Source organism: Protopterus annectens, chromosome 13.part0 (genome assembly GCF_019279795.1).
Source record: "Protopterus annectens isolate FY-2018-M chromosome 13.part0, PAN1.0, whole genome shotgun sequence".
NCBI lineage: Eukaryota > Metazoa > Chordata > Ceratodontiformes > Protopteridae > Protopterus > Protopterus annectens.
The window spans coordinates 502,019,769-502,045,099 of record NC_056747.1 but is presented as its reverse complement, the minus strand read 5'-3'; the positions used below and the strand labels follow the sequence as shown (position 1 = coordinate 502,045,099).

General features: G+C 37.4%; 1 protein-coding gene across 1 annotated transcript in view; it reads left to right on the top strand.

Moving 5' to 3' along the window:
* Nucleotides 1-25,331, top strand: part of LOC122787923 (dynein beta chain, flagellar outer arm-like) — a 5,188,001-nt gene that overhangs the window by 2,210,353 nt on the left and 2,952,317 nt on the right. The window contains exon 50 of the mRNA XM_044054850.1: nt 24,678-24,880. Coding sequence (XP_043910785.1) covers nt 24,678-24,880 — 203 coding nt within the window. The remainder of the gene's footprint in view (nt 1-24,677; nt 24,881-25,331) is intronic.

The following is a 25,331-nucleotide window of genomic DNA, read 5'->3' as shown; positions in this document are numbered from 1 at the left end:
TAAATAAGTATGAATTGCCTATACTGATTGAGGCAGGACATTTAGATGAACTTGTGCTACACTTCCATGTGTATCCAGGAACTGTAAACATTTTCAGAGACACACACACACACACACACACACACACACACACACACACACACACACACACACACACACACAGAAAAACACTTCTTTTTTGAATGAATAAGTGATTGAAAGTAGGAACATACAATTTACTTGGATGTACTTTTTTTTTAAATGGCCAAAATTCTTAGCATTTGATCTTGAGGGAAGTTCAGAATTCAGTACGATTGTTAGATGGATGGAGAAAGCTTCACTACTAAAAAAGGTATTTTATTTATCATGTGTATGGAATATGGTTTTCAAACATGATTGCTTGTTTTTGTTATTTGCAAGCTGAAAGGATGATTTCTTTACTACATCAATCATTTTTAGATAATCCAACTAGCTCAGTAGGTTTGCCACCTTTTCAAATGCCCAAAGTGGGACTTTTTTGTAATAATGTGAGATTTTGTTGGACAAACCATACCCATGGCCAATGCAAAGGATAGTGCTTTGATTTTTGCCACAAAAGAAGCTTATTTTAGTAGCATTTGAGTTGCTTATGCTGTTTCATATAACATTTAAGTGTTTCAGATACAAAGTCATTGTTTTATGCAACTATTAAAGAAACTTAGGAAATTTTTTTTTTTGCCTAAAATCTCAGGGCATTTGTCATTTTTAGTTTTTTTTTTTTTTTTTGAAAGACACAACTGCCCACAAAGGGACTATCCTATGCAAATAGACACCGATGGTAATGAGTTTATCATATCCTTTGAGTATACTTTTACTTTTGCCAGCTTTATTCCAAGAAAAAACACATTTTGAGTCTTTTGTATATATACCTCATTTACTTAATATATATAGTTGTGTGCATAATACTGATGTAACTCTGAAGGTACTGTTTGCCCATGTGTTAAAATATTTCTAAATACTATCTTATTTTACTCATTGCACTGTACAGTGCTTTCAGTTATGGATGGTGTTAATACTCTTTCTGTGACAAGATTCAAGCTTTTTTCTTAAAGTATTTAAGGCAGTTTTTTTACAAAACTTTACATGTTCTCATGGTATGAAGCATATTATAATTTGAAGCAGCAAAGTAGTGCAATGGTTAGTGTTGGTGCTTCACAGTGTTTGTTTAGGTTGGGTCTTGGCTAGAATGTCTTTTGCATTTGCCTGCATGGGTTATGCTGGGTGCTTCAGTTTCCTCCTTCATCCTGGAAATATACAATGGATAAATTGTTGGTCTTGCATGTGTGTCTGCTTTGTGTGTGTGTGTGTGTGTGTGTGTGTGTGTGTGTGTGTGTGTGTGTGTGTGTGTGTGTGTGTGTGTGATGTGCAAATGCTTATGTGTGCACAACATACAATACATTGGCAGCCCATCTAGGATTAGTTTTTCCGCCAGGCACCACTGAGTTCTAGGAGAGGATCTGGCTCACCCATACATCTGAATTCATTTAAGTGGGTAACCAGAGAAGGAATTATTGAATGTTATGTACTTGGTATATTCCTTTTAGTTTACTTTTCTCTCTAGAAGAACTCATGATAATTGTAAGATTGTATGTTCTTGCACAATGTGAATTTACTGCTTTATAGTAATTAGCAGTCAAACCTAATTTAATTGTGGTAAAGGTGCTACTTTTTAGTAATGCCATTACCATCATCATCATCATAAGCCCTCCATTTTTTCCATTTTTTTATTTATTTATTTTTTATGGGGACAGGGTATCATGTCAGCTGTTGCCACCTATCTCAGTCCAAAGCCACTCTCCTATCTTATTTGACAATTATACCTGATTGTAACTGGTCTGCTGTCATATAAACAATCCATCTCTTGGCTGGGCATTCTTATCTTCTCTTACCTTACTCCTGTCTGTTCCAAATGTGCTTTATTAAATTGCCCCCTGCTTTCCTGCACATGTGACCAAACCATTGTAATCTGTTTTCCTTGTTATTCTGTACAATTGGGGCTCCTTTGAGTTCTACTATGATGTCCTCATTTCTTCTTAAGTTCCATGATGCATATCCTACTGCCAGCCCTAAGCATTTCATCTCCATTACCTCAAGCCTCTTCAGCTGCTATGCTTTCACTGCCCATGTCTCTTTGCTATACAACACCACTGGTCACTTCACTGTTTACATTTGAAGAACAAACTGGTCATTGTTTGGAATATGTTTTATTTAATTTTTCTTCCTCCCAGACACAGATAATGTGTGGCTTGGAATTCTTTCCTAATAGTTTAGTTTAGTTAGGGTGACCATCACTGAAAAAGAGAATATACATTTTTAAGTTTATGTAGAAAAGCAATAGCCATAACAGTAAATCTTCAAGGAGAAGTCATTGTCACAGTGCATCAACCTCCTACTATTTCATTTTCCTACAGAGGGGCACATTTCTAGCTTCCTTTATATATTCATTTCCAAAATAAAGGACATTTTATGTTGTTTGGCAGTTTTTTTTACCCGTCATTGTTTTGGTGGAGAAAATTCACATAAAATATTATGTCATAATACTTGTGCAGTTCTGTTTTACTTTTGCTGAAGAGATTGGATTTTGAGAAATATTACTTATGATGTTTAATTGTTATAATGTTTAATGCTTAATAAGAGAAAAAAAACTCTCCAAATGTGTTAATTGTCTATAGTACACAAAGTCGTTTTGCTTTGCTGTATTTTTACAGTACTGGGATCCCCATGTTCAGGATCAGTTTATAGGCTTGTGTGCTGGGATAGGCATTTGCTCCAGAGCAACACTGAAATGGATTAAGTGGGTTATCAGAGAATGAAAGAAAATGTTAAAGTGGTTCTGAGAAGCATGTAAAGTTTATTAGTTTGTTACATTTTAAGTATGTTCTTATCCATCTAAGAATTACTGATAGTTGTTTTATTCCATAGATTCTAATATCAGACGTTACCTTAAGGATTTATTATTTTTAAATGCAAGTTAAATAGTTTTGTTATTACAGTAACATTGTTTTAAATAGTTTGTCATTGCCCAGTTTTACCTTTTTTTAGGAGTAAATGTGCCATCTTTATACTGGGCATATCGTTTCATAAATGTTTTTTCATCATCCCTATGTGAGATACATTCAAATGTTCTCTATTTTACAGTTATTAATTTAGTTAACCATATGTTTGGTAACAACAGACTTTTCATTAATTCTACTGGATAGATAGGTCAGTAGAGAGAGAGAAGGAGAGAGATTCAGGATTAAGGAGAATTGTGAAACAAATGTCTACATGTTGAAACTTGTGAGTTAAAACTCTTTGTACTAAATGTTTATCTAGATAATGTCTAAATATTAACCTATACCTTTTGTGTAGTAGATAGGAATGTAAGTATGTTGTGGTTTATGTACACTTTTACTTTTCATTATAATAGATATATCTACATGACCTTAATTGATTAAACTTAAGCAGCTGTATTTGCCTTCTACAGCCATACTTGCCAGTGGGGAATATTTGCTCAAAAAATGAAAGAGATTGTGGAAAAATGCAGGATATGTAAGGATGCCTCATGCCTAGTTGATTCAATATATAGGCAGCAAGAGATCTACATTCATTCCTTATAAGAAATATGCCATTATTTTTTTTTCAGTTTCTGGTTGGGAAATGACATGAATAAGGTTGGAAACTCTTAAAAGTTTTGATTTACTTTTAAAATGATCTCCCCTTGAAGATCTTCTGGTAAGGATACTTACATATATCTGTACTTTCTTAGTTTAGGTTATCAGCTTTGTCACATAACATGGGTCTTCTGATTAGTAGAACAATGGCTTACTGACCAGTGGAAGTGGGAAACAGGAGAGAGACATGACATCATTGGTGTAGTTACATACCTCAGCAGAGATATGAAGTCCCACATAGTGGGTATGATGTGTAATAATGCCAGTGTGTTTTTAGCCTGTACCAACCCTTTTCAGTCAGGCACACCATTGCATACTTTGTGTGTTAATAGCAACAGATTGGAGGTCTCCATTCATAACCATGGATTCTCTTCAAGCAAATGTAGTCCTTATCTCTCATGTTATCAATGGAAAACTGCTAGTGTACTTTAAGTTTTTCCAATAACCTAAATTTGTATCTTTAACCAGAACTGTCAGTATTAGAGGTAAAACGTAACTGCATCATTGCCAGTCTGGCATTATAGATTTTTAGATTGCAATAATAGGGTTGCATGGCTTGAAAAAATTAGAGTCAGTCACCAGCTGTTTTGATCTTAACTGTATTTTAGTGTCACAAGGCTGATTCTAAATGCATAATAAAATAAAGAAATAAGGTTGCATATTTTTCCAGTTTGCATTTGAACTTTTTGACTTGTATGATTTCATGTTATCTATGGCTCAGACCACTTCTTTTCAACTTGTTGAATCAGAGATTAAAGTCCAGCTCCAACTCTCTTTTCATAAGTGATAGGCATTGGGGTGATTGAGATACAGTCATTTGATACACTGATTGATATGCAGACCAATAATATTTTATCCTGAATGACCATTTTAAGTCAGCGTGCTCCATCTCCAAATGCTAATAAACATGTGCAATGTGGCATATAGTTGTCCACTAGAAATTGTTACTGCCTTTAAAAATTAAGCAGTGTTTGAAAAATTTGAGCTTCTATTTCTTGAGATGTATTCAGGCTCTTTCTGTATAACCACCAACTTATTTATTTATTTGACATTTATTTACTGGGAAAGTCCGACTGGTTATGTGACCATTTTCAGAAGAGGCCTGGAGAGAAAAGCTTCATTGAACATATTAAAACAGATTACAAATTACAAATTTAGAAGGATTCAGACAACATCACAGTTGTACAATTTGTGGATACACTAAAAGCAAAGAAGTATAGCAGGATACTCTATATACAAGACACAATATGGTAGGACAGTCTATATTCAAGAATTCCTAATACATATGTTTTCATGATAATACACGAAACATGAGTAAATAAAGTTGCAACACTCTATATACAGATTGTAGCTAGAGAATTTTAGCAGTAAATTTCAGGCATGGTTTCTAAGATAAAGAAAGGGCAGAGTATGAGTAGAAAGAAAGAAGTAGTATTTGGTAGAAAAGCTATCACTGAAACACATGCTAGTATTGAGGGGAAGCAAGATGGGGTAAACAAAATTAGAGAGATAGAAGTAGTAATGAATACTGTTGTGGTGTGGTGCATTGGATAAATATTCTTTCCATCTTGACTTAAAAGAAAACTAGTGAGGTGTAAGTCTGATAGATTCTAGAATGCTATTCCATGGTTTGGCAACACAAAGAGAGTACTGACTGACAACATTAGGTCTCTAAGGTTTGTGAATAGATAGTAGATACTTGTGAGAAGAACAAATGTCTCAAAATGGAATATAATGTTGAAGAAGTGATGAGGTAGTTTGTGAAAATGAGGAGTTGCACAGTATTTTGTGTTAACATTAGTTGAATAAAAGTCAGCAAATGGGTTACTTTGTGCCAGTTTAAGGACTGAGAGAAGAGCAATGGTGACTGTGGTGGACCTGCCCTGTGGTAAATTTAACTATTTTATTATAGCACTGAGTTTTACTTTGAGGGAAGTTTGAAGATTCGTTAGAATAGGAAAAGTGTGTAGAAGGGAGAGTAAGAGATACATGGTGGCAAGGGTCACTTTTGCAGAGTTGGAGACAAATTTTTAGCCCTATACAACATGCCCAGTTTTTTTTTTTTTTTTTTTTTAATGTTGTTGATATGCAGGTCAAACTTAAGGTTGTTGTTAATAGTTACACTTAGCAGGTTAGTGTGTGAAACTACATCAACTGAACTATTGTTAAGATAAGTAATATATAAAGTTAGAGGTACCTGGAGTATATTGTTTTGGTACAAGTAGTAAAAGTTTTTTTTTTTTTGGATTTAGCAGCATATGGTTGTTGGTGAGCTAAAACTCAGTGGAACTGAATGCATCCTGGGTCATGCTCTGAAGATGGATAAGATAACTAGCAGAGTAGATTAATATAGAGTTGTCGACATATTGAATAAGTGTTGTTTATTTAGAGGCAGTAATAAGGTGATTTATGAAACTGTCGAAGAGGAGTAGACCCAGTATGGATCCTTGGGTTACTCCAGTTCTAACTGGTAAGTAGGGAGAGATATTTGAGTGCCATTTGACAGACTGATATCTGTTAGAGAGGTAACTGATGAACCATTGTTGGGTTGTTTCAGTTAAGCCAAGAAGAGATAGTTGGATAAGAGTTTGGGTGGGGGACAGTGTCAAAGGTCTTTGACAGATCTAAGAATACAAATGAGACAAAGTTTCCAGAGTCAACAGCTTTACTGACAGTGTCAGTGAAGACAGAAGAGGTGTGATAGTATTTTGGGGGGGGGGTCTGAATCCATGGTGGGTAGGGGAGAGAAGATTATTGTCTTGTAGGTATTAAAGAAGTTGTTTTGGAGTACATTTTTCTAGAACTTTTGAAAGTGGTGAATGAATAGAATTTGGCCTATAGTTAAATGTTTCTGTGGATGTACCAGCTTTGTGGAGAGAAATGCTAAAGAACATTTTCCACATTGAGGGGAAATAAGCTTCCTTGATGGGTCTATTAATGATTATGGAGACTGGGTAAGCAACTGAGTCTGCTGCCATTTTAAGAAATTCATTGGGAAGATTATCTGCAGAGGAGGAACAAGGCTTGTGTTTCCACCAGAGGGATTTAATGAAGGAAGCGGGAACTGGTTGAAGTGAAAATGTGGAGAAATAGGTGGTAAGTGGCTGAGAGATGGCAGAGGGGGATGGAGGGAAATTATTTGTGATGGACGCTATGCTATTAATGAAGTAAGAGTTAAACTGAGATACTGGGTGGTATTGTCATAGGCTGGTTGAGAGGAGGACTGATTTCCAGGGAATAATATTTTTTTGATTGTGTGCCAGTTAGTTTTGGGACTGGATTTGTGTTGATCTTGACGCTTAGCGCAGTATTGTTTTTTTTTATCTAAATTAACCTGTTTCTTTACAAGGTTAGGCAGTACTCTGTAATGTTGTAGCTTATTATGTGTCTTTTGTTTTAGGTAGGTAGACCAGACCTTATCTCTCTTTTGCATATGTGATCTGGTATAGCCAGAAAGCCATGGAGTATAGTTAGATTTGACTCTTTTCTTTCTGGTGGGAGCTAAACTGTTCAAAGTGTTTAGGAATGTAGAATTAAATTTTTCATCTACCTCGTCTAGTTGTAAGTATTTTAGAAAAGACCAATTAATAGTGTTTACAATATTTATAAAGGCCTGCTGGTCAAAGTTGGGTTGTTTGCCTACGGTCTTGTAGGTGTGTTGCATGAGTGAGAGATAAGTCTAGTTGTACAGATAGGGTAGTGATCACTAGTCTGGCCATGTTTCAGAATGCGTAAAATTATTAGGATGGAAAACGAATATCCAATCAATAGTTGAGCCATTTTTGCTGGATGAGTTGGTATAGACTGAATAAGTAATTAGTTGAGAAAATTTATAGAGGTTAATGCTATTCATGGTCAGTTGCGAGTTAAGTTTCTACCAGTCAGTGTTGACATCACCTAATATAATGTTTTCAAGAGAGAGAGAGATATTAGTTGACACCTATGATAGCATACTTTCAACAGTTGAGAAATTATTACCTGGTAGTATGTATAATGCAGTAATACAGAGACTTTTATTGTGATTTAAGTTAAGGTAAGTGATCAGTAATTCAGCTTTGTCAAAGGAAGGAATAGAATGGTCATGAAGAGTTGAGGAGATAGAGTTTGGATATAGTACTGCTACACCACCTCCTTTTCTTTTCAGTTGGTCTGAACATATCATAACCAGGTGGAAGTACTTCAGGATCTTTGATGTGTGGCTTAAGCCAGGTTTCAGAGATTGCTAATATGTTAGGGGATTCTGTGGTTACCCAGGCATGCAGTACAGAGAGTTTATTACATGCTACATAAATTTAAGTGCATTTCTTATAGTAGGAGTATGAGTTTGAGATGAGAATTATGTAATGTTGGGACCAGGCTTAGGGTGGATATCACCACATAGTTGAAGAAATTAAAAAAAGTGCAATAGAGGTAGGCTTTAACTTTGGTTAAATTGTTGGTATGTATGATGTTAGATAGGTATAGGTGTGTTTGAAACATCATGAGTTTCAAGAAGAAATTATAGTGTATGTGAAATAATTGAGAGGTGATGTGTAGGGAGTGGTGATGTGTATTAGAAAAAAGAGGTAGTGTCTGTAGGAAACCTTAATATAAGTGAAATAGGTACTAGACATGATGAGAGAGAAGAAAGGGAGAGTAAGTTATACTAGGCTGTAAGATATGGAAGAGGGGGAGATTTGAGAGAGGTAATCAGAAATAATGACTTGGTGGATAACTAGAGGATGGTAGAAGAGTTTCTGTAGGCATAGGCAAGGGAGTAGGAAGCTATTATGATGAGAGTGTAATGTTTGTAGTAGCAAATTGGTTGGTTGTGTGTATGGAAGAGGAAGGGGGAGCTAATAGAGGAAGGGTGCGGTGTTACGTTTAAATTTAGATGTAGTGGGGGGTGAGTGAGATAAGAGGTAGGGTAGGGGAGGCAATCAGAATGGGTAGAAATCTTAGAGACCAAGAATCTTCGGGTAAGTTTCCTAAGAAAAACTTTCAGAGAAGCAACAATAGATACTAGTATTCAATGCTTGTATAGAGCCAATTTAGCATAGGAAGCACAGAAAAAGGTCATACATAGTTATACACACAGCATTCACATTAATTGAATTTTAGGCTATTAGCCTGCAAGTACACTATGTACAAAGGAATAAGAAAGACTAGCGTGAGTAAGAAGAATTTTAATCTGGGAGACAGACAGCTGCATGAAAAGTACTGGGGGGGGGGGCGGAAGAGAGCACACTATACAGATTACAAAGAAAGAAGACACTAGTTTAGAACTGCTAATTCCAGCCACTGACACTGTATAAGGTAAAGTCATTTTTTAGAAAACATGTGATATACACTTTCTGTTAGTTTTTTGTTTTCTTCCATTTTGGGCAAGGAATTTCAGGTTTAGCAGTTCGATTTCAGGTGCTTTGAGTCCCTGATTGTAAAAGACCATCCAGGGACCACCTTGCCATTTTAGAGATGGGGGAAGCAGGGCTAAGGAAAAAATGCAGGAAGGAAAACAGTTTAGAAGGAGAGATCTAGCATTTAGTGCAAAAGAGCTCAAGGTACATTAGATGAGATAGGCAAATACGATTTAAAGCTAAATCAAAGCACAGAATAGCATTTTATACTAGCTGACGTATTCTCAAGCAAGGAATCCTTCTTTCCAACAGCTCTAGTTTCAATACTAACAATCGCTCTCTCTCTCTTTTTTTTTGACAAAAGCTGTACTGTGAATACCTCAAAGACTAGGTATTACTTGCTGGACAATAGCATTTAACATTGGGATCCCTGCCACAGCAGCATGTAACCAGTGACAATTTTAAAAGAAAGTTAGCTGATCAGAGTTCTTTTTCATTTAGCATGCTAGGATACTGTGAGAAGACTCAGATATTTTAAAAATTATACCCATCTAATACAAATTGAGCACAAATGGAAACCTGCTGCAACCATTAAACATAGCTTTTTAAAACATCTGAAGACATAGAGAGTTAAATACTGCTATCTGAACTAGTGCATCAAATACTGCAATACAAACAGTACAGAATGCCTAATTTCAGAAATTCAGATGAGGGTAGATGAAGGTAATATAATGAAGAAACACAGGACAGCCAAAGGGATACCTTTTGAACACTTTTCTGACATAGTAAGGAACTGCCTGAAGACAGAAGTCACATAATACAGCATACAGTAGTGCTATGGGTGCTTGAAATATGCTACATGAAATAGAAATGAGTCCAGCAATGGAACAAAAAAAAAGGTAATTACCAGGAGCAGCTACATTAATTTGGTCTTTGGTATCATGTGGAAAGTAATAACACAGAAAACAGAAATCAAGCCATCTTTTTGAAGTCTTTATGATTCTCCCTTATCCTTTTTTCTAGTGTTTATTTGGAAAATTTGGACTACTGCTCTCACTTCATTGTATCAGCCAACACACCCTGATATATTAAGACATATCCCAAATGTCTGATATGAGCCACACATGTCTGGTATTTTCATTTCTTCATTTTTTTAAGATTATTTTGTATCAGCCTTTCCAGCAACTTTCTCAGTCTGTCATCATGTCCCATTCTGGTTTTACCCAAGCCAGATTGTTATATGTAATATTTGTAACACCTTTCAGTCCGTCAGTAATTTGTGTAGTTGGTCTCTGAAAAAGCTTATGTGCTGAGCAAATACTGACTACATTCTCAAAAGTCTGTCACTGGGATTCATTAATGCCTACACTGAGTGTACACTATTATGAATGAACAGACAACAAAAGCATAACTCACACCTTCTTCCTCCTAATTTTAGCTTTGCTACTGATTTTCTTGCAGCCTTAATTATCATGGGAATTCGTAAAGGTTAGCCCAAATTGTAGACTACATGTATACTTAGTGTAATCATTCTGAGTGATTAGAAAGTGCAAACAATGTGGTAGGGATGTTCTTGAATACATCTCATGTACACTCAGCATAAGCATTAATGAATCTGGCCCTGTGTGTTTCCAGTGGTGTGTTGTATGTACACAGATTTGAGCTGTTTGGATAAAGTTGTATCTGCAGAAATTCTGGTTAGGTTCACGCCCTGAGAAATATTTAAATGCTCTCCATTAGTTCAGCTCTGAGAAATATTTAAATGTTCTCCATTAGTTCAGCTTTACAGCAGCATTTAGCTCTGTGGGACATAGCTTGCGTACTCTTCCCATTTTCTCCTGCAGTCTGCCTGTTTTCCCTTTCTATCCTTTAATTGAATGACATGGAAATTTAAGGGGATAGGTAGTACAAGAGGGTTCCTCAGTCTCTAAGTTCCCAAATTCTTTCTGCTGTTTCCTTAAAAAAAGTGTCAGACTGTTCTGTCATCCCAGCTACAGGTTTTAAACACTTTTTATTAGCTGTACTACTACAGCTTTAAGCAGGTTAAGGCTGTTGGTGTAATTGATCTCTGCCACTTAAAACTCTGTATTGAGAAAAGTCATGCATGACTTATACAGAAATATTTATTGCTGTATTGGTTCAAAGCATTATCTTGATGAGCTACCTATGCTGTCCCACTTAATGCTTTCTCCTTCAACTAAATTCCTTCAATTGCCTGACTGCTCTGTGCGTTGTTTGCCTATTTTCTTCCTGAGCACGTGTTGCCATAAATGTCTGTCAAACCATTTTCTCTGATTGTTTTTTGTATTTGTTTTTCGTATTGTAATAACTCGTGGGTGAGGGGCACTGTTCCTCACCATACCTCTCAACTGTACAGATTTTCACAGAATCCCCAGATTTTTGCTTAATGTTTTTGGTCCACTTTTCATAAAATTGTGTTTTTTGGCAAGTTAGTGACAAATCATTAAAGACTGAAGTTAGAAAATAATGACAGGCATTTGAGCTTTAGGCTTCATACCTTTCAGAAAAGTCATGCCAATGCAAAACCTGTTATTCTATCAACTTTCTAAGTTTGTAGGAGCAATATTTAAAAATTGTGCCTATTTTTGAGCCTTTGTCCCAGTTTTATTAATGGGTTTGTTCAGACCTCTTGGTCTAAGAAGTTGAGAAGTATGCTCCTCACCCTGCCTCTATTCCCATGAACCACATATCATTACTTATCATCACTAACTACCTTGATTATAGCAAGCTCAGATGCTCATATGCCAGTACTTATTATACAGCAGGAACTTCTTCTTGTAACATTTGTTAATGTCTGTTATGTACTTCACAGAGAAAGATTCTAGTTGTCTACTGATGTACTATGTTCTTCATCTGTAAATATGTTGTAAGTAATTGCTATGTAAATTGTTAATCGCTGTGTAATCCAGTGTAACTACTGTCTGTTTATTTTAACTGTGGAGCTTTTCTCCCCGGGCCTCCGCTGAAAATGGACCTATGTCCAGTCAGACACTCCCGGTCAACAACTATAAATAAATAAATAAATAAATTACATTTTGTTTTTGCCTAACCACTCCTACAGTCTGCATCATCAGCAGTAAGCCAATGCAAACTACACACACAACTTTTTCAGTTACATCTTAAACAATGAAGTTCCCATGTTTCTTATTGCCAGTAGATCACTCTTCTGGCCTTTCACCAATAAGGCCCATACTCTTATATTCACAAATCATATCCAGCAGGCCTACCCTGTATTGAAGAATTAAACATATAATCTCAGCTTAAAATAATTGTCACAGAATCTTAACTTTTTGACTACAGTTAGCTTCTTTTCTTCTCATCACTTCTCTTTAACAATGCTATTCTCATAACTTCTTGACTCTACTAACCAGACAATATTTAACAATATTGTATTCTAGAATCTCTTCACAATGTACTATATTATATTATATAGTTGATAAGCTATTCCCACCATTCTCCTTATATTACCTAACATTCTGACAACTCAGCATTCGCCCATCAATGACAACACTTCCTCTTAGGTAACCTAGTGAGATCACAGGTTTCAGTCTAGCTAAACTCTGTCCTTTTCCTCTCTGACTCCAAGAGGAACACTGTCACACTTTGTTTACATTTACACTATAAACAGTTGTTGCCTTTTATACTACTCATAAGATTCTTAGGAATTTCAAGACAAATGCATCTCGTGATGACGTACCCATTACCAGTACCCACCCTTAAGCCGTACCTCCTCTCTATAGGAGGGCTAAAACAGTCAAGCCTTGGGTGAATTTGTGGATGCTCATTTCCTCATCTAGGTCTCACCTGAAGGATATTGTATCACACTGCTTAACCTGTAGGGGCAGTGTGTTCCAGAGCTGGGGGAGATGCTGTGTGAAAAATCTCTCTTCACTGCATTTTATTTATCTGCCAGTGTATATTTAGGTCCCTGCTTCTGGTATTTATGGAATTATTAGATTTCTGAAGACAAACAGAAGGCAAAGCATAGATATTTCCTCAAATGCCTGTACTGAAAAAAGGGACAGTGCTTCTAGACTCTTGTTAGTTCAGTGTCTTTAAGCCCATGATCTTCTTAGTTAGGAACTCTTGTGTTTTTTCTAGTTGTTTAATATGTCTAGTGAACTACCTGCCAAAGGGGTCATTGCACTGAATAACTAGCCTAATCAATGCTCAGTATAGGGAAACAATGACCTCATTAGATTAGGACATTATTCTCTTGGCAATTAGTTTCTCTAAGTAGAAGGATTTTCTGGTTACTGTTGCCACATGGTGAATGAAAGAAAGGGAATTATCAAAGCATGATCTAAAGTCCTGTATAACATTTTCATTTTGAAGTAGAGTATTATCTAAGGGTGTTCAGAGGGAGAAATGTATAATAACTCATAATGATTCCTTCAGGCACTTGAACCCATAATCCTCCCCACTTACATTGTTCAAAGCACTTCATTTTATTGGGTGAGCTATGGAAGCACTCAAAACTGAGTACATAAACTGCAATCCTCAACATGTGTTAGAGTGATTAAATCAGAAGCAGAGGTCTTGACAGGATTTGTTCCCATGACACTTGGCTTACAAGACCGTTGCTCTAACTCCTGAGCTACAAGACTGCTACATATCTCTTTCACTAACTGCACTTCCCATCTTCCATCTTTTCCACATATTCTGACTTGCAGGAGTATACTGCTTCATTAATGGCATTCCTTACATAGTACTTGCCATGGTAAGCTGTCATTTTATTTACTAACACTTCCTACAGTAGAACCCTCATCTAGACAGCATGCGTTACAGGCTGTACTTCCTCTTTGAGTTTGTGCTTATGTTCTGACTACTTCATCTTTTATACTATTAGTACGATAGTCTAGGAGGTAGAAGAGTTGTGTGAATTAGCATATGCATGAAGCCTAGGTGGCATATAGGCTATACATCTGCTTTTAACAGATCCTCTTACCTCATAACCCTGCTATCAGATAGGCCACAATTTCATTGCACATTCACTTTTACTCCAACACTCTAGGTGGGAGATAAACTGTGCCATTTAACTTTGCACACAGCCTAGGTAGTTGACGGGCTGATCTCCTTCTTCTTTTCTTAGGTCCTTTTATTTTATTGCTTATACTTCTGCTCCAGCAGTTAAAGTAGCAGTTAAATGCTACAATTCAATCTGTGCATACAGCCTAAGTGGCAGATAGACTGATCTCCTTTGTTTTATATCAGGTCCATTTACTTTATAACTTAGATGCATACAGGCTGCTCTTTCATTTCATTTGCAGCTATTTCAGCCTTTGTGCTACTACTACTACTACTACTACTACTATGCTACTACTCCAACAGTCTAGTTGGCAGATAGACTATGCAACTTAACCTATGCGGACAGCCTAGGTGGCTGATAGGCTGATAATCTAGTCATTTTAACTCATAGCCTAGATGATAGGCCACGGTTTCAGTTCATTTCCTTACACAGCATTGGTAACTGATCAAGTATACTATCTTCCGGCTGTGCTGAAACGACTGCATTTTAATTGAATGAGCTAGACTGCATTTACAGACCAGAGGGTTGTTTGGCTGTGGTGCTTTTTACCCACCTTTCCACCTCCTGGAGGTAGGCTGAAAAAGGTGCCATTACGCTACTTGCTGTAGTCAACTCCCACTAGCCCTGTTTTTCTATTATACAACCTCATACACCCTACAGGTACCCAGCTCTGTGCTACACCTCTGGTACATTACCTGTCTCAGTCCAGTTTCCAGCCTAGTCTTTACAATTATAACCCCAACAAACTTGCAAACTCATTTATAATGCCTATATATAAACTCTGAACACTTAGATTAACATGCTATCTCACTATTCTGACACTTTAGTCCTCAGACTGTTCATTACAGTTAATTTCCCTCTTTCTCATCCATATTAGGAACTCTCTAATTCTACACCTACCCACTACTAGTGAATACAAATACACCATGTCCTGATTGATATCAGCAATAAACATACTTACGTTACTAGGAAGCATTTTCTACTGTAGTAAATCAAACTCCTTTAGTGTTCTGAGTGACCACTCACAAATTAAATACATTTGGTCATTCAGAACATATAAAAAAATACCTCAAATAAATGAAGGAAGATCTTTCCCTAATTATAGCTAACAAGGTGTGAATGGTTGTGGTGGCTTTAGAATATCTATGAATCTATGAATTATAAATAGGAAATATTAAAATTAATATCTTCGATGCACTTACATCAGCCGGGAGAAAGATGGAAAAGCCAATGTCGACATACAGGATTTTTTTAAAGATGGTGACCACTGAGGTGGTTAGCTTTAGATACTGCAATGTGATATCTAAGCCTCCACCACAACCCCTTGAGGTTTATGAAGCCTTTGATGACATGAAACATGTAATTTAAGCATGCTGTTCCTTGAATCCGTTCATCTGTAAGACAGTTTTTGTAATGTAACCATGTAACCAAATGAACAGCTTTGATGGAAAACTTAAAAACCAAAACAAAATGATATCTGAAACAGAATCTGGGCTTCAAGATTTAATACACCAATGCACTAATACACCAAGCACTTTTGTCTTACAATTAAACAAAACTTCATCAGAATACCTAGTGAAGTAATGCAATCAGATAAAACTGGTAAATGCCACCATAAGTCATGTAGCAGGTTTAAAGCAAGTTGAAAGCCTGATTTCCCTTTTAAGAATATTGTCATTCCTACCTAAAACATGACTTTGCAGGTGAGTGAATGGATAGTCAAAATATGACTCAGTTTTTCTCTTATTTGTTGGAAGTTTACATTGTATAAATGTACTTCATAATTATGGTACCAAATAAAAATACCATCTGTGCAACAAGTAATGATCGTGTGAACATTTATTTTGTGTGCAGATAAGTATCAAACAAGATGCAGGCTGGGATTCATAAAGAGCCATGGCACATGCATAAGCAGTGTAGTACAGTGTGATTACGATGTAATGGGGAAGCAGAGTGTGCTGCTGAACAACCTTCATTGTTTGTTTTTGCTATGCTGACCAGTACTGCTCTCATTTTCCTTCAGTGAGCTGCATTGGTGTCATCTTATTCAGCAGGGCAGAGCAACATGTACTGCTTTCAGACAAAAATGATATAAACAGGTACTTGGTAGTATGCTTTGCAGCATAGTGGCTCAAAGTGCCATGGAAAGTTATCCTAAAACTATGGTGACTGACAGTGGGGGGAGGGGCTTGCATGTACCCACAGCAACAACAACATCATGAGGATGAAAAGGTGGGAATAAGACAGTAGGAAAGGGAGCAGAGAGCAAACACATAGAAATACACAAGAACAATATAGGACAGAATGCAATATGGTGGTAGGAATGCAGAATAATTTTTTGGGTGTTGGACCCCCCCCCTTTATTTAACATTTGTTGACCGAGAAAGTCCGACTAGGTTCCACAGAGCCTGCTTTCAGTGGAGGCCCGAGGAGAAATGCTCCAGACGCATGTCTTTTAGAATGTGGGAGGAATGTTCAAAAGTTTTTGGCAATGAATTTGTCTTTAGTACACTAATTGGTTTATTGGGCTGTTGGTATACTATATAATCAGGCCCAAATGGTTTGTTATTGTATGTCTGAGGAAGGAAGGAAACGTGCTGACGTTTCCGAAAGCGCTTACATTAAATTTTTCAAGGTTTTTAGCTCTGGCCTGCTTTGCTGTTTTTTGTTTTACACAGTTTGTTGAGATTTTACCATTTAGAATGTGGGAGGAAACCGGAGTACCCGAAGGAAACCCACGCGAATGCAGGGAGAACATGCAAACTCCACACAGAAGGCACCCCAGCCAAGAATCGAACCGGAGGACCTCTTGCTTTGAGGCGACAATGTTAACCGCTGCTCCACTGCACTGCCCAATTCATATAATTAGAATAAGGGTGGGGGATATGGGAATTGAGTGAATGGAAAACAGGATATGGAGCAAGAGGCAGAGGAGACTTTGCAGATTGAAACAAAAGGGACAGGATGTGCACACATTAGGTTACACTGACAAGGGAGGGGTGGATGTGTACATACCAACAATGAACAAATGGTTCTGGAATATGCACAAAGTATTGGATGTGACAAAGTAGGAAGAGGGTGACATGTACCAGGCAGCAGGATGGAGTACTAGCTGCAGGGGTTAGCCAGTCTGTCCCAGAAGAAAAAACCAAAGAAACCGTGTTGGGTAAAACCTTGGTGCAGAAATAAATCCAAATGAAAGGTAAAAAGTAAAAAATGCACCAAGATAACACACAGCAAAACGTTTAATCACAGCAAAGTACAAAGTGGTAAGCTCTTTCACAACCGAAGTTGCTTCATCAGACACATGTCCCAGAAGGCAAACTGTCAAGAATCATCATAGCTGATGGTCCAGGATGACTAATGTCATGGACGTGCCCCAACCCACCCCCGATAGTCAAATGGCCTGAGCCAATCCGACAAGGAGGTCTGTAATCCACTCCAGGAGACTATTTGCACATAGTCTTCTTGCAAGTGGATGCATCCCCAGAGACACCACCGACTGCCCCTGCTGCAGCTGTACTATCATAAGTGCCACCATGTCCACCCACGCACCTTCTTGTTCAAGGTTTCTTCTGCGTGATGTGTGATACCCGTGCACTGGCCCAGTAATCAAGGAGCCTCAATCCTCACCACTAGCACCAGTGAGGAGTGTACTCATTTGGAGGATAACAAGTACACACACAGTAAAGTACATTTTCTCTTAAGATTACACAGAGATCACAGTTACTCTGGGGCTAGTTTCTCCCTTTCTCTCCATATCCCCAATAAGACTCCTTGACACAGCTATAGGGTTCAGATCTCACCGAGTAGTCAAGCCAAAACCTCCAGTACTCTCTCTGTCCAACCAGTGCTTTGTGTTCGTGCCAAGTAGCTGACACACACACACACACACACACACACACACACACACACACACACACATACACACTTTGAGATTTGGTTTATATATAAACACACAGACACTCCTGGGGAAGGCTGGCACAGGTTCTATTCCCCCTCCTGCCAGGCTATTAGGTAGTAATCACTGCCACCAACTACTCTTATCAGCTACTAATAAGGCTCTTCCCAAAGGGTGACCAATTTCACTGTGTAATATTACTGTTATCCAAATAGTAAGTGTAACCCAGGACTAAGGCTATTCTGGAGTGGATTAGTACAATATCACTAAATACATGCAAATACTCTAGAGCTTAAATTACCTTTAAACAAAACAGCCACAGATGAAAGTTTTAATAATAACTAATAAAAACACAAGACAAATCTTATTACTTCATCACAATGACATTACAGAGTTCAGAAATCACAGGAAAATGCTTTAAAATAATACTGTAGAATAGTCTTACATAAATTTAGAAAACAGCTAGACTAATCTGGTTATTTCTATCTGACTCTAAGAGAAATCACTGTTCTAAATAAATGTCTTACTTATAGAGTGAAGGCAGAGTGCTGGTGAGTTGATGTGTTCAGGTTCAAACAAAATCCAAAATGCTTTAATCTTTTTCTCTGAGAAAGTCTTAAATTGATAAACACCCAGTACTGCTGAGTCATTTCACATTACATCATTTTTATCACTTCTTTAGTTCCCAGATTAACAGAAACTCATAATTTACATTTCCTTGTAAGCTGCACCTGGTCAGGAAGCCACAGCAATAAAAGACATTATACATGTAAAACCTTAGTAATTATCTCTTATATCAAGACAATAGAAAGAATTTCCTGGCCCAGACATCCTGTCTCCAAACCTAAGATCAGTCATACAATGCTTGACTTATCAGCTTTCTTCCAGCAGAGTCCACTGTGGTTACATTTTTGAAGCTCAATACAAAATATAGTTTAACCATAACATATAGTTCTCTTTACATTTGTAGAACACGCCCATGGATTACATTAATATTTACAACTGACATAGAATTATCTGCAAAATTCTATCTGACTGGGCTGGCAGCCCCTCAGTTCTTCACATGATGGACCAGGGCTCCCTGCCAGAGAGGGACCTTTGCTTTTCACTAGAAACGTAGTTCCAGCCTCATCACCAGACTCAGGCTATTGTAGAAATACCTGACACTCCGCTACCTGTTGCTCATGGTTTCAGTAAGGGAGACATAAGTGTGACATACCATAGTACCATGATATATAATGGAAATATAGTACTCTGTATATCATCAACAAATCTTACTCATCCTGCTCTGCCATAAGTGTTTGCTACCTTCTGTAGCAGTCAGCCCAGTTCATCTCATGCTCCTCATGTACTGTAAGGTAAAGATGCACATCAGTACATTGTTACAGGAGGTGGATAAAGCATTTAGAGCAAGGAAGGACTGCCCATATTCTTAACTGTGTGAAGGTTTGATAATGCTGTTGGCCAATACTGTGTAATGTCCATAACATGCCTACTAGAGTAGGAACAGCAATGCATGGCAAGCATTTCCTGTCCACATGCTTATTCTGCTCCAAATAACATATGCCACAGATATTCAACAATGGTCTATAGCTACATACTTCAGTCTGCTTCAAATAAATCAATATATGCAATTGTAATTATATTGAATGAGTTATGCTTTGCAAAAGGACATACATGCATCATATCATAATGATTTGCAGACCAAACAATTGACATGCACTGTTAATACCTTCATGCATACTTGTCCTCAAGGTTATCACTGCAGAAAATACAAGTACTTGTGTGACATCTATTAGTATGAAATAGTCTGTTTAAGTACTTACAGCATATCTTGGGGTACTCTTTTTGACCCTGTTCTTCCTTACTAGTGGAGGAGTTCAGGCTGGTGGCAGTTGCAGGCATTGTAGCAGTGTCTACATTGCTCAACAAATCCTAGGATACCAATAGCTCTTGCTGACATCTGGTCCAGGTCATACCATGTATCCACCTTTCTAAATAATCCAGCTTAGATATCCTGAAACCTATCCCTGTATTTCATCTGCGGGTAGTATAGGAAGATGTCAGTTTCCTTCACATACCAAGTGGGACCCCTCCTTGTAGATTCAGCACAAACTGTCATATCAGTAAGACTTTCCACAAGAAACACACGTGAATCTGTATATGGAACTTGATGGCAAATAAATGCATGTATCACCACATATGGTTATAAAGTAGCATGTCATGCATGTCTGTTCAGTACAGTTGCATGGTTTGGGGATCTGCACGTGATTGTGACAAAGTGGCACTTCACACACCTCATGAACAGGCTGTAATGTAACTACTGTGATGTATAAACCAGTAATAAATGATTTATAGTCATGCTAAAAGCATCTAGTTGACTGTGTGATACACACAGGGATATACATTTGTGCCGATTTAGAGACATCACCATTGTGGTTGATGTTTAGCACATCATCACATCTGAATTGGGGAAGTTATTTTGTGTGATACATACATATACATATATATATATATATATATATATATGTATATATATATATATCTGCATTTGTTTGGTAAGATGTATTTTTTTATTTTGATAAATATAGTCACAATTTAGAGGGCTAATAAAAATGTATTCAGTTTTGACAGGAGTAATTGTATGGTACATCATTGGTCTGTTGAGCTTGGAAAGGATGTATTCTGAGCATCTTCTGTACCGCTATGTTTGGTTCTATATGACATATTCAGACAAGGTTACTCTTTTCAACATGGACATATGCACATGCTTTTCCCAGAGATACTGAGCAGGAGAAAAATGTATGTGTCTGCATCTGAATTCAGCCTTACAAGGACTTGTAGCTTAGGTAAGACTGTCAGAACTTGCAATGAACCTTATACAATAGCAGCAGATAAAATACAGGCAGTAGATGTAAAAGATAAAAGAATTCTTTCAGGCTGTATGGAATTGGACACGTTTACCTAAGTAAATCTAACCAGCTTCACTTAGACAGTTAACCATGGTCATAAATGCATTTTGCCTTTTATCTGTCTTACTGTATCCACCTTAAAATGGATAAAATATGACCACATACATAAGAATTCTGCTTTTTTTTAGGTATGTGACACATGAGTTGATCATATTCTGGATGTGGTACTTCCAGTGGATAGGTTTCACACACATCAAGCCTTGCCTCCCTATTATGGGGAAAACATATTTACCAGTGCTTTGGTTTGCCAATAACCTTCCCCAAAACCCCTTACCATCTGCCAGCTCAAACATTCTGGTTCAGTCCTGTGTTTGTCATCTACAGAGGATAATATTTTGTTTTTATTATGCAATGTATCCTATATCAGTAACCATTTAAAAGACTAGCTTATGTCAGGAAACATGTTTTAACATACCAGAGCTGCTAGGGCTATTACAGGGTACATCCACACTATCCACACACATGCCTGTTAAAGATATAGTAAGTATCCATTGATATAGTCCCAATGTTTATACAGGAATTTTGCAGGTGTACAGTATAACTAGTTTGGCAGATACTGGAAAATGTTAGAACTGCAGAGCATCATATCTTGCTGCAAACCATCAGTCAGCAGTTAAAGTATGACAGTCCTTGCTGAAGGACATCATTACCATGGGGGGCATAACAGGACAATGGCTCAGTGTCACTGGTGCCTGACAGACATAAATGGACAGGTAAGCACAATGTACAGCAGATGGAGGTAGCCCTGCATTGCTGACACAATTTACTGAGACAAAATAATTCCTTGTGCTCTCATCTGGAGGCAGTACACCATGCATTATCTTAGCAGAAGGTCTGAATGTTGATACCAGGATGTCCCAGACCTCAAGTGTTTCTGTGGGTGGTATACCAGGTTATTACTACCTAAAAGAGGTTTGGCTCTGCTATTCTTAGACATACTAAGTGTTAGGTAATCAAGGTTGGACAATGTATATTGCTTTTTATAGGCACATGAGAGCTACAAGGACATCTTGCTGCCACTGAAAGTAAGTTTGGCTAAGTTTAATGCATAAACACCCTCCCTCTGCATACCATATGGGTATCATAGTAGTGTGTATATCATTGGGTTCACCATAATGTCATGTTTGTTCAGAATTCACAGATATCAGTGGTGATGTGCTTGGTATATGAATGTCTGCAGTTGGTCACATGGTTGATGTTACTAGAAAAGTATGATGGTCCTTGCTCTGTGACATATTTCCCCCTCTCCCTTTTATAATTTCTCCAAATATTTTGGGTTTCTAATACCATGACAGGAATGGACCCCATTCCTAAATCAAAGTACGATTAAAGATCATGAAATTAGTATTGTTTCACTCTTTGATGTCAGCCAAAAGTACTCTTCGCAGCACCCACAATGTGCCCAGTAATGACTCCTTCTGCAGTTCGTATGGAGTTACATGCATTGGAAGCATATCTAAATAAGATTTTAGACTCCTTTTTTATAAGACCCATTGCTCCTACTACTATTGGAACTATTTGGGTATCTTTCTGCCACATTGCTATCATTTCTGCTTGAAGATCCTGATATTTTATAACATTATGTCTCTCTGCGTATAGGACAATGTAGTCACCGGATGTGCTGATTTTAATGATCAATGCTACTCTTGTCTTCTTTTCCTGGACCACTATATCCAGTTTTCTAGCATCTAGCTTTTGAATTGTTGGTAATGGATGATCCTGTGTGATGTAGACTTCATCATTTTCTATGATGCTTTGTAGCTCATTTTCCAGTGCTTTTCATCCACTTGAAAACCATAATATTTGCACAATCCACAGTGTAACAGTCTCGACATTATTGTGCCTTTCAGTATAGAGTTCTTCTGCCATTAGCATGTCACAACCAGCAATGAGGTGTGTGACTGTTTTCAGTTCAGTTTTACAAAACCTACATTTGTCTGTTTCTCCCATATGTTCAATGGACTTTGTAAACCAGTGTGTACGTAGCCCACTATCTTGAGCCACCAATATTAACCTTCCATCTCTTGGTTTGAATTCACCTCTCCTTAACCATTCCTGTGTTTGTTCCATATCAACATGAGGTTCTTCCAGAAGCTTTCTATACTTGCAACTATATTTATGCATTTTCCACATTTCTTGCCTTTTCATCTGATCATTCACTCTTGCCATGCTAACTATATATATCATCATTTTGTGCAAAGCACATATTTTCATTCTGGCTGTGGCTGGCTCACAGTGGTGTACTGTGGCAGCAACATCTTGTTAGACCACGTCATATATATCATAATCAATTTAGCCAGCAAATAACTACTTTCAAGTGAACAGTGATATGGTAAGGAGTCTGACAGAAATGTATCACCCATATACTCCGCTGTGTGTCCCTATGATGTTTTCAGAGGTGCTTATGATTCAGAATCCTGGGATACTTTGCTACTGTTTTTGTCACTCAAAGGCAGCAAGACACTGTCCACATAGTGTGGAGATACTTCCAAAATTATTGAGGACAGTTTTGCAGTACAGTGTATATGTGAACAGTTAACATCTCCAGAAGGCAAGAGACCTCCTGTGGATGATACTCACATTCCTGATTAACCTGTGTCAAAACTGGCAGGTTAATACGTGTGCTCTGCTACTGATGCATGCATATATACCATAACCCAGAATTACAGGGATGCATGATGATATATAGTTAGCATGGCAAGAGCTAATACACCATAGTCTCTGCAAGGATAGGAACACTATGCATTCTCCTAGATTTAGTATGTTGGTGATGCATTTCTGTCATACTCCTTACCATATCATTGTTCACTTGAAAGTAGTTATTTGTTGGCTAGACTAATTATGGTATATATGACATGGTCTAACGAGATGTTGCTGCCACAGTACTCCACTGCATGCCACTAGATTAGAGCCATCCACAGCCAGAATGAAAATATGTGCTTTGCACAAAATATTGCCACACAAGCGGTGAGAAGCTACATATCTTTGTACATGGATGTGAACCGCTGTGCAGATTGGTGTAAGAGTCATTGCACTTTTTGAAATCCCCTTATTTACATTTCATTACTAACTTGTTTGGTTGCATTTGTTTACACATATTTATTTACTCATTTACATACAATTTACAATACACAGTACAAGCTGCACTATTTGTGTATGACAAACACCCTACATTTGGTACTACTCACACAAACTGTTTCCTGTGTACTATACAAACTGTTTATGAATTCTAACCATTATGGGCTGACTTATGAACGCAGAGTATCTACTTTCTGCATGCTTTATTGGACTATACATATGTATATAGATGGCTAGATAAATATAGTTAGACACACACATGCACGCACACACACACACACACACACACACACACACACACACATGCCAACACGTGCGTGCATGCACACATACACACACACACACACACACACACACACACACACACACACACACACACACACACACACACACACACACACACACATACAGTTTTTTAACATACTGAACTCCTTTATTAAATATAGTGTTCTTAGTGTATTTCCTTATTTAAGAATGCAGTAGCCTCCTTATGAAAACAACAGTTATGTATTCCGTTAATGTAACATTTGCTTATTGCATTCATCAATGTCTGAGTCATACTGAAATGTATTAAATTATCTACTAACATGTTCTATTTATAATGAATAATAGAGCTGTGTATCTGAAATATTGAGTAACCATAAGTCTTTATTTCCAATTACCTTTCAGTTTTTCGAACAGAGTCAGCAAACAGTATGCGAGAAAGCAGTGCAGAAGAGGGGATTGCTTTACCTGACTCTATAGAGGAAACAGAAATGACAAATGACATCTCAGATGCTGACACTGCAGACAAACAACATAAGGTGTCTGTATCAGCCATTATACCACCAAGGGTACATCAACTTGCGCAACTGGTGAATGCATACCAAATGGTGAGTGATTCTTAGGGGTTTTACTGCCTTAAAAACTGATAGCACTAGGAGGTGATGATATCAAAATAGTGCACATTTATTCTACTTTCTTAAAAATAAATCTAACTTTGAAAGCTGTTACATGTAGGATGCATGACCTATGGTTATATGTTTAGGTGTTTCTTCTGTTCTGTACATTTTAGTGCTAGAATATAATACTTGGTAAATCTGAGAACTTAATATGTCTGAAGTTACAAAGCCTTCCCCACATTCATAATCTGGGATCAGGTTAGCTTTGTAGACTTTTCTTAATTCTGTTACACAAGTGGTATACACTGTAGTTTGGAATGTTATGGCTTGTTGAGAAAAATATACATATTATTTGATCTTTCATCTTGGATGACCTCTATAACAGTAAAACAGTAAAAAAGTTTATCCTTAGCACTCCACTATCCACTATGGTCTATCTTTC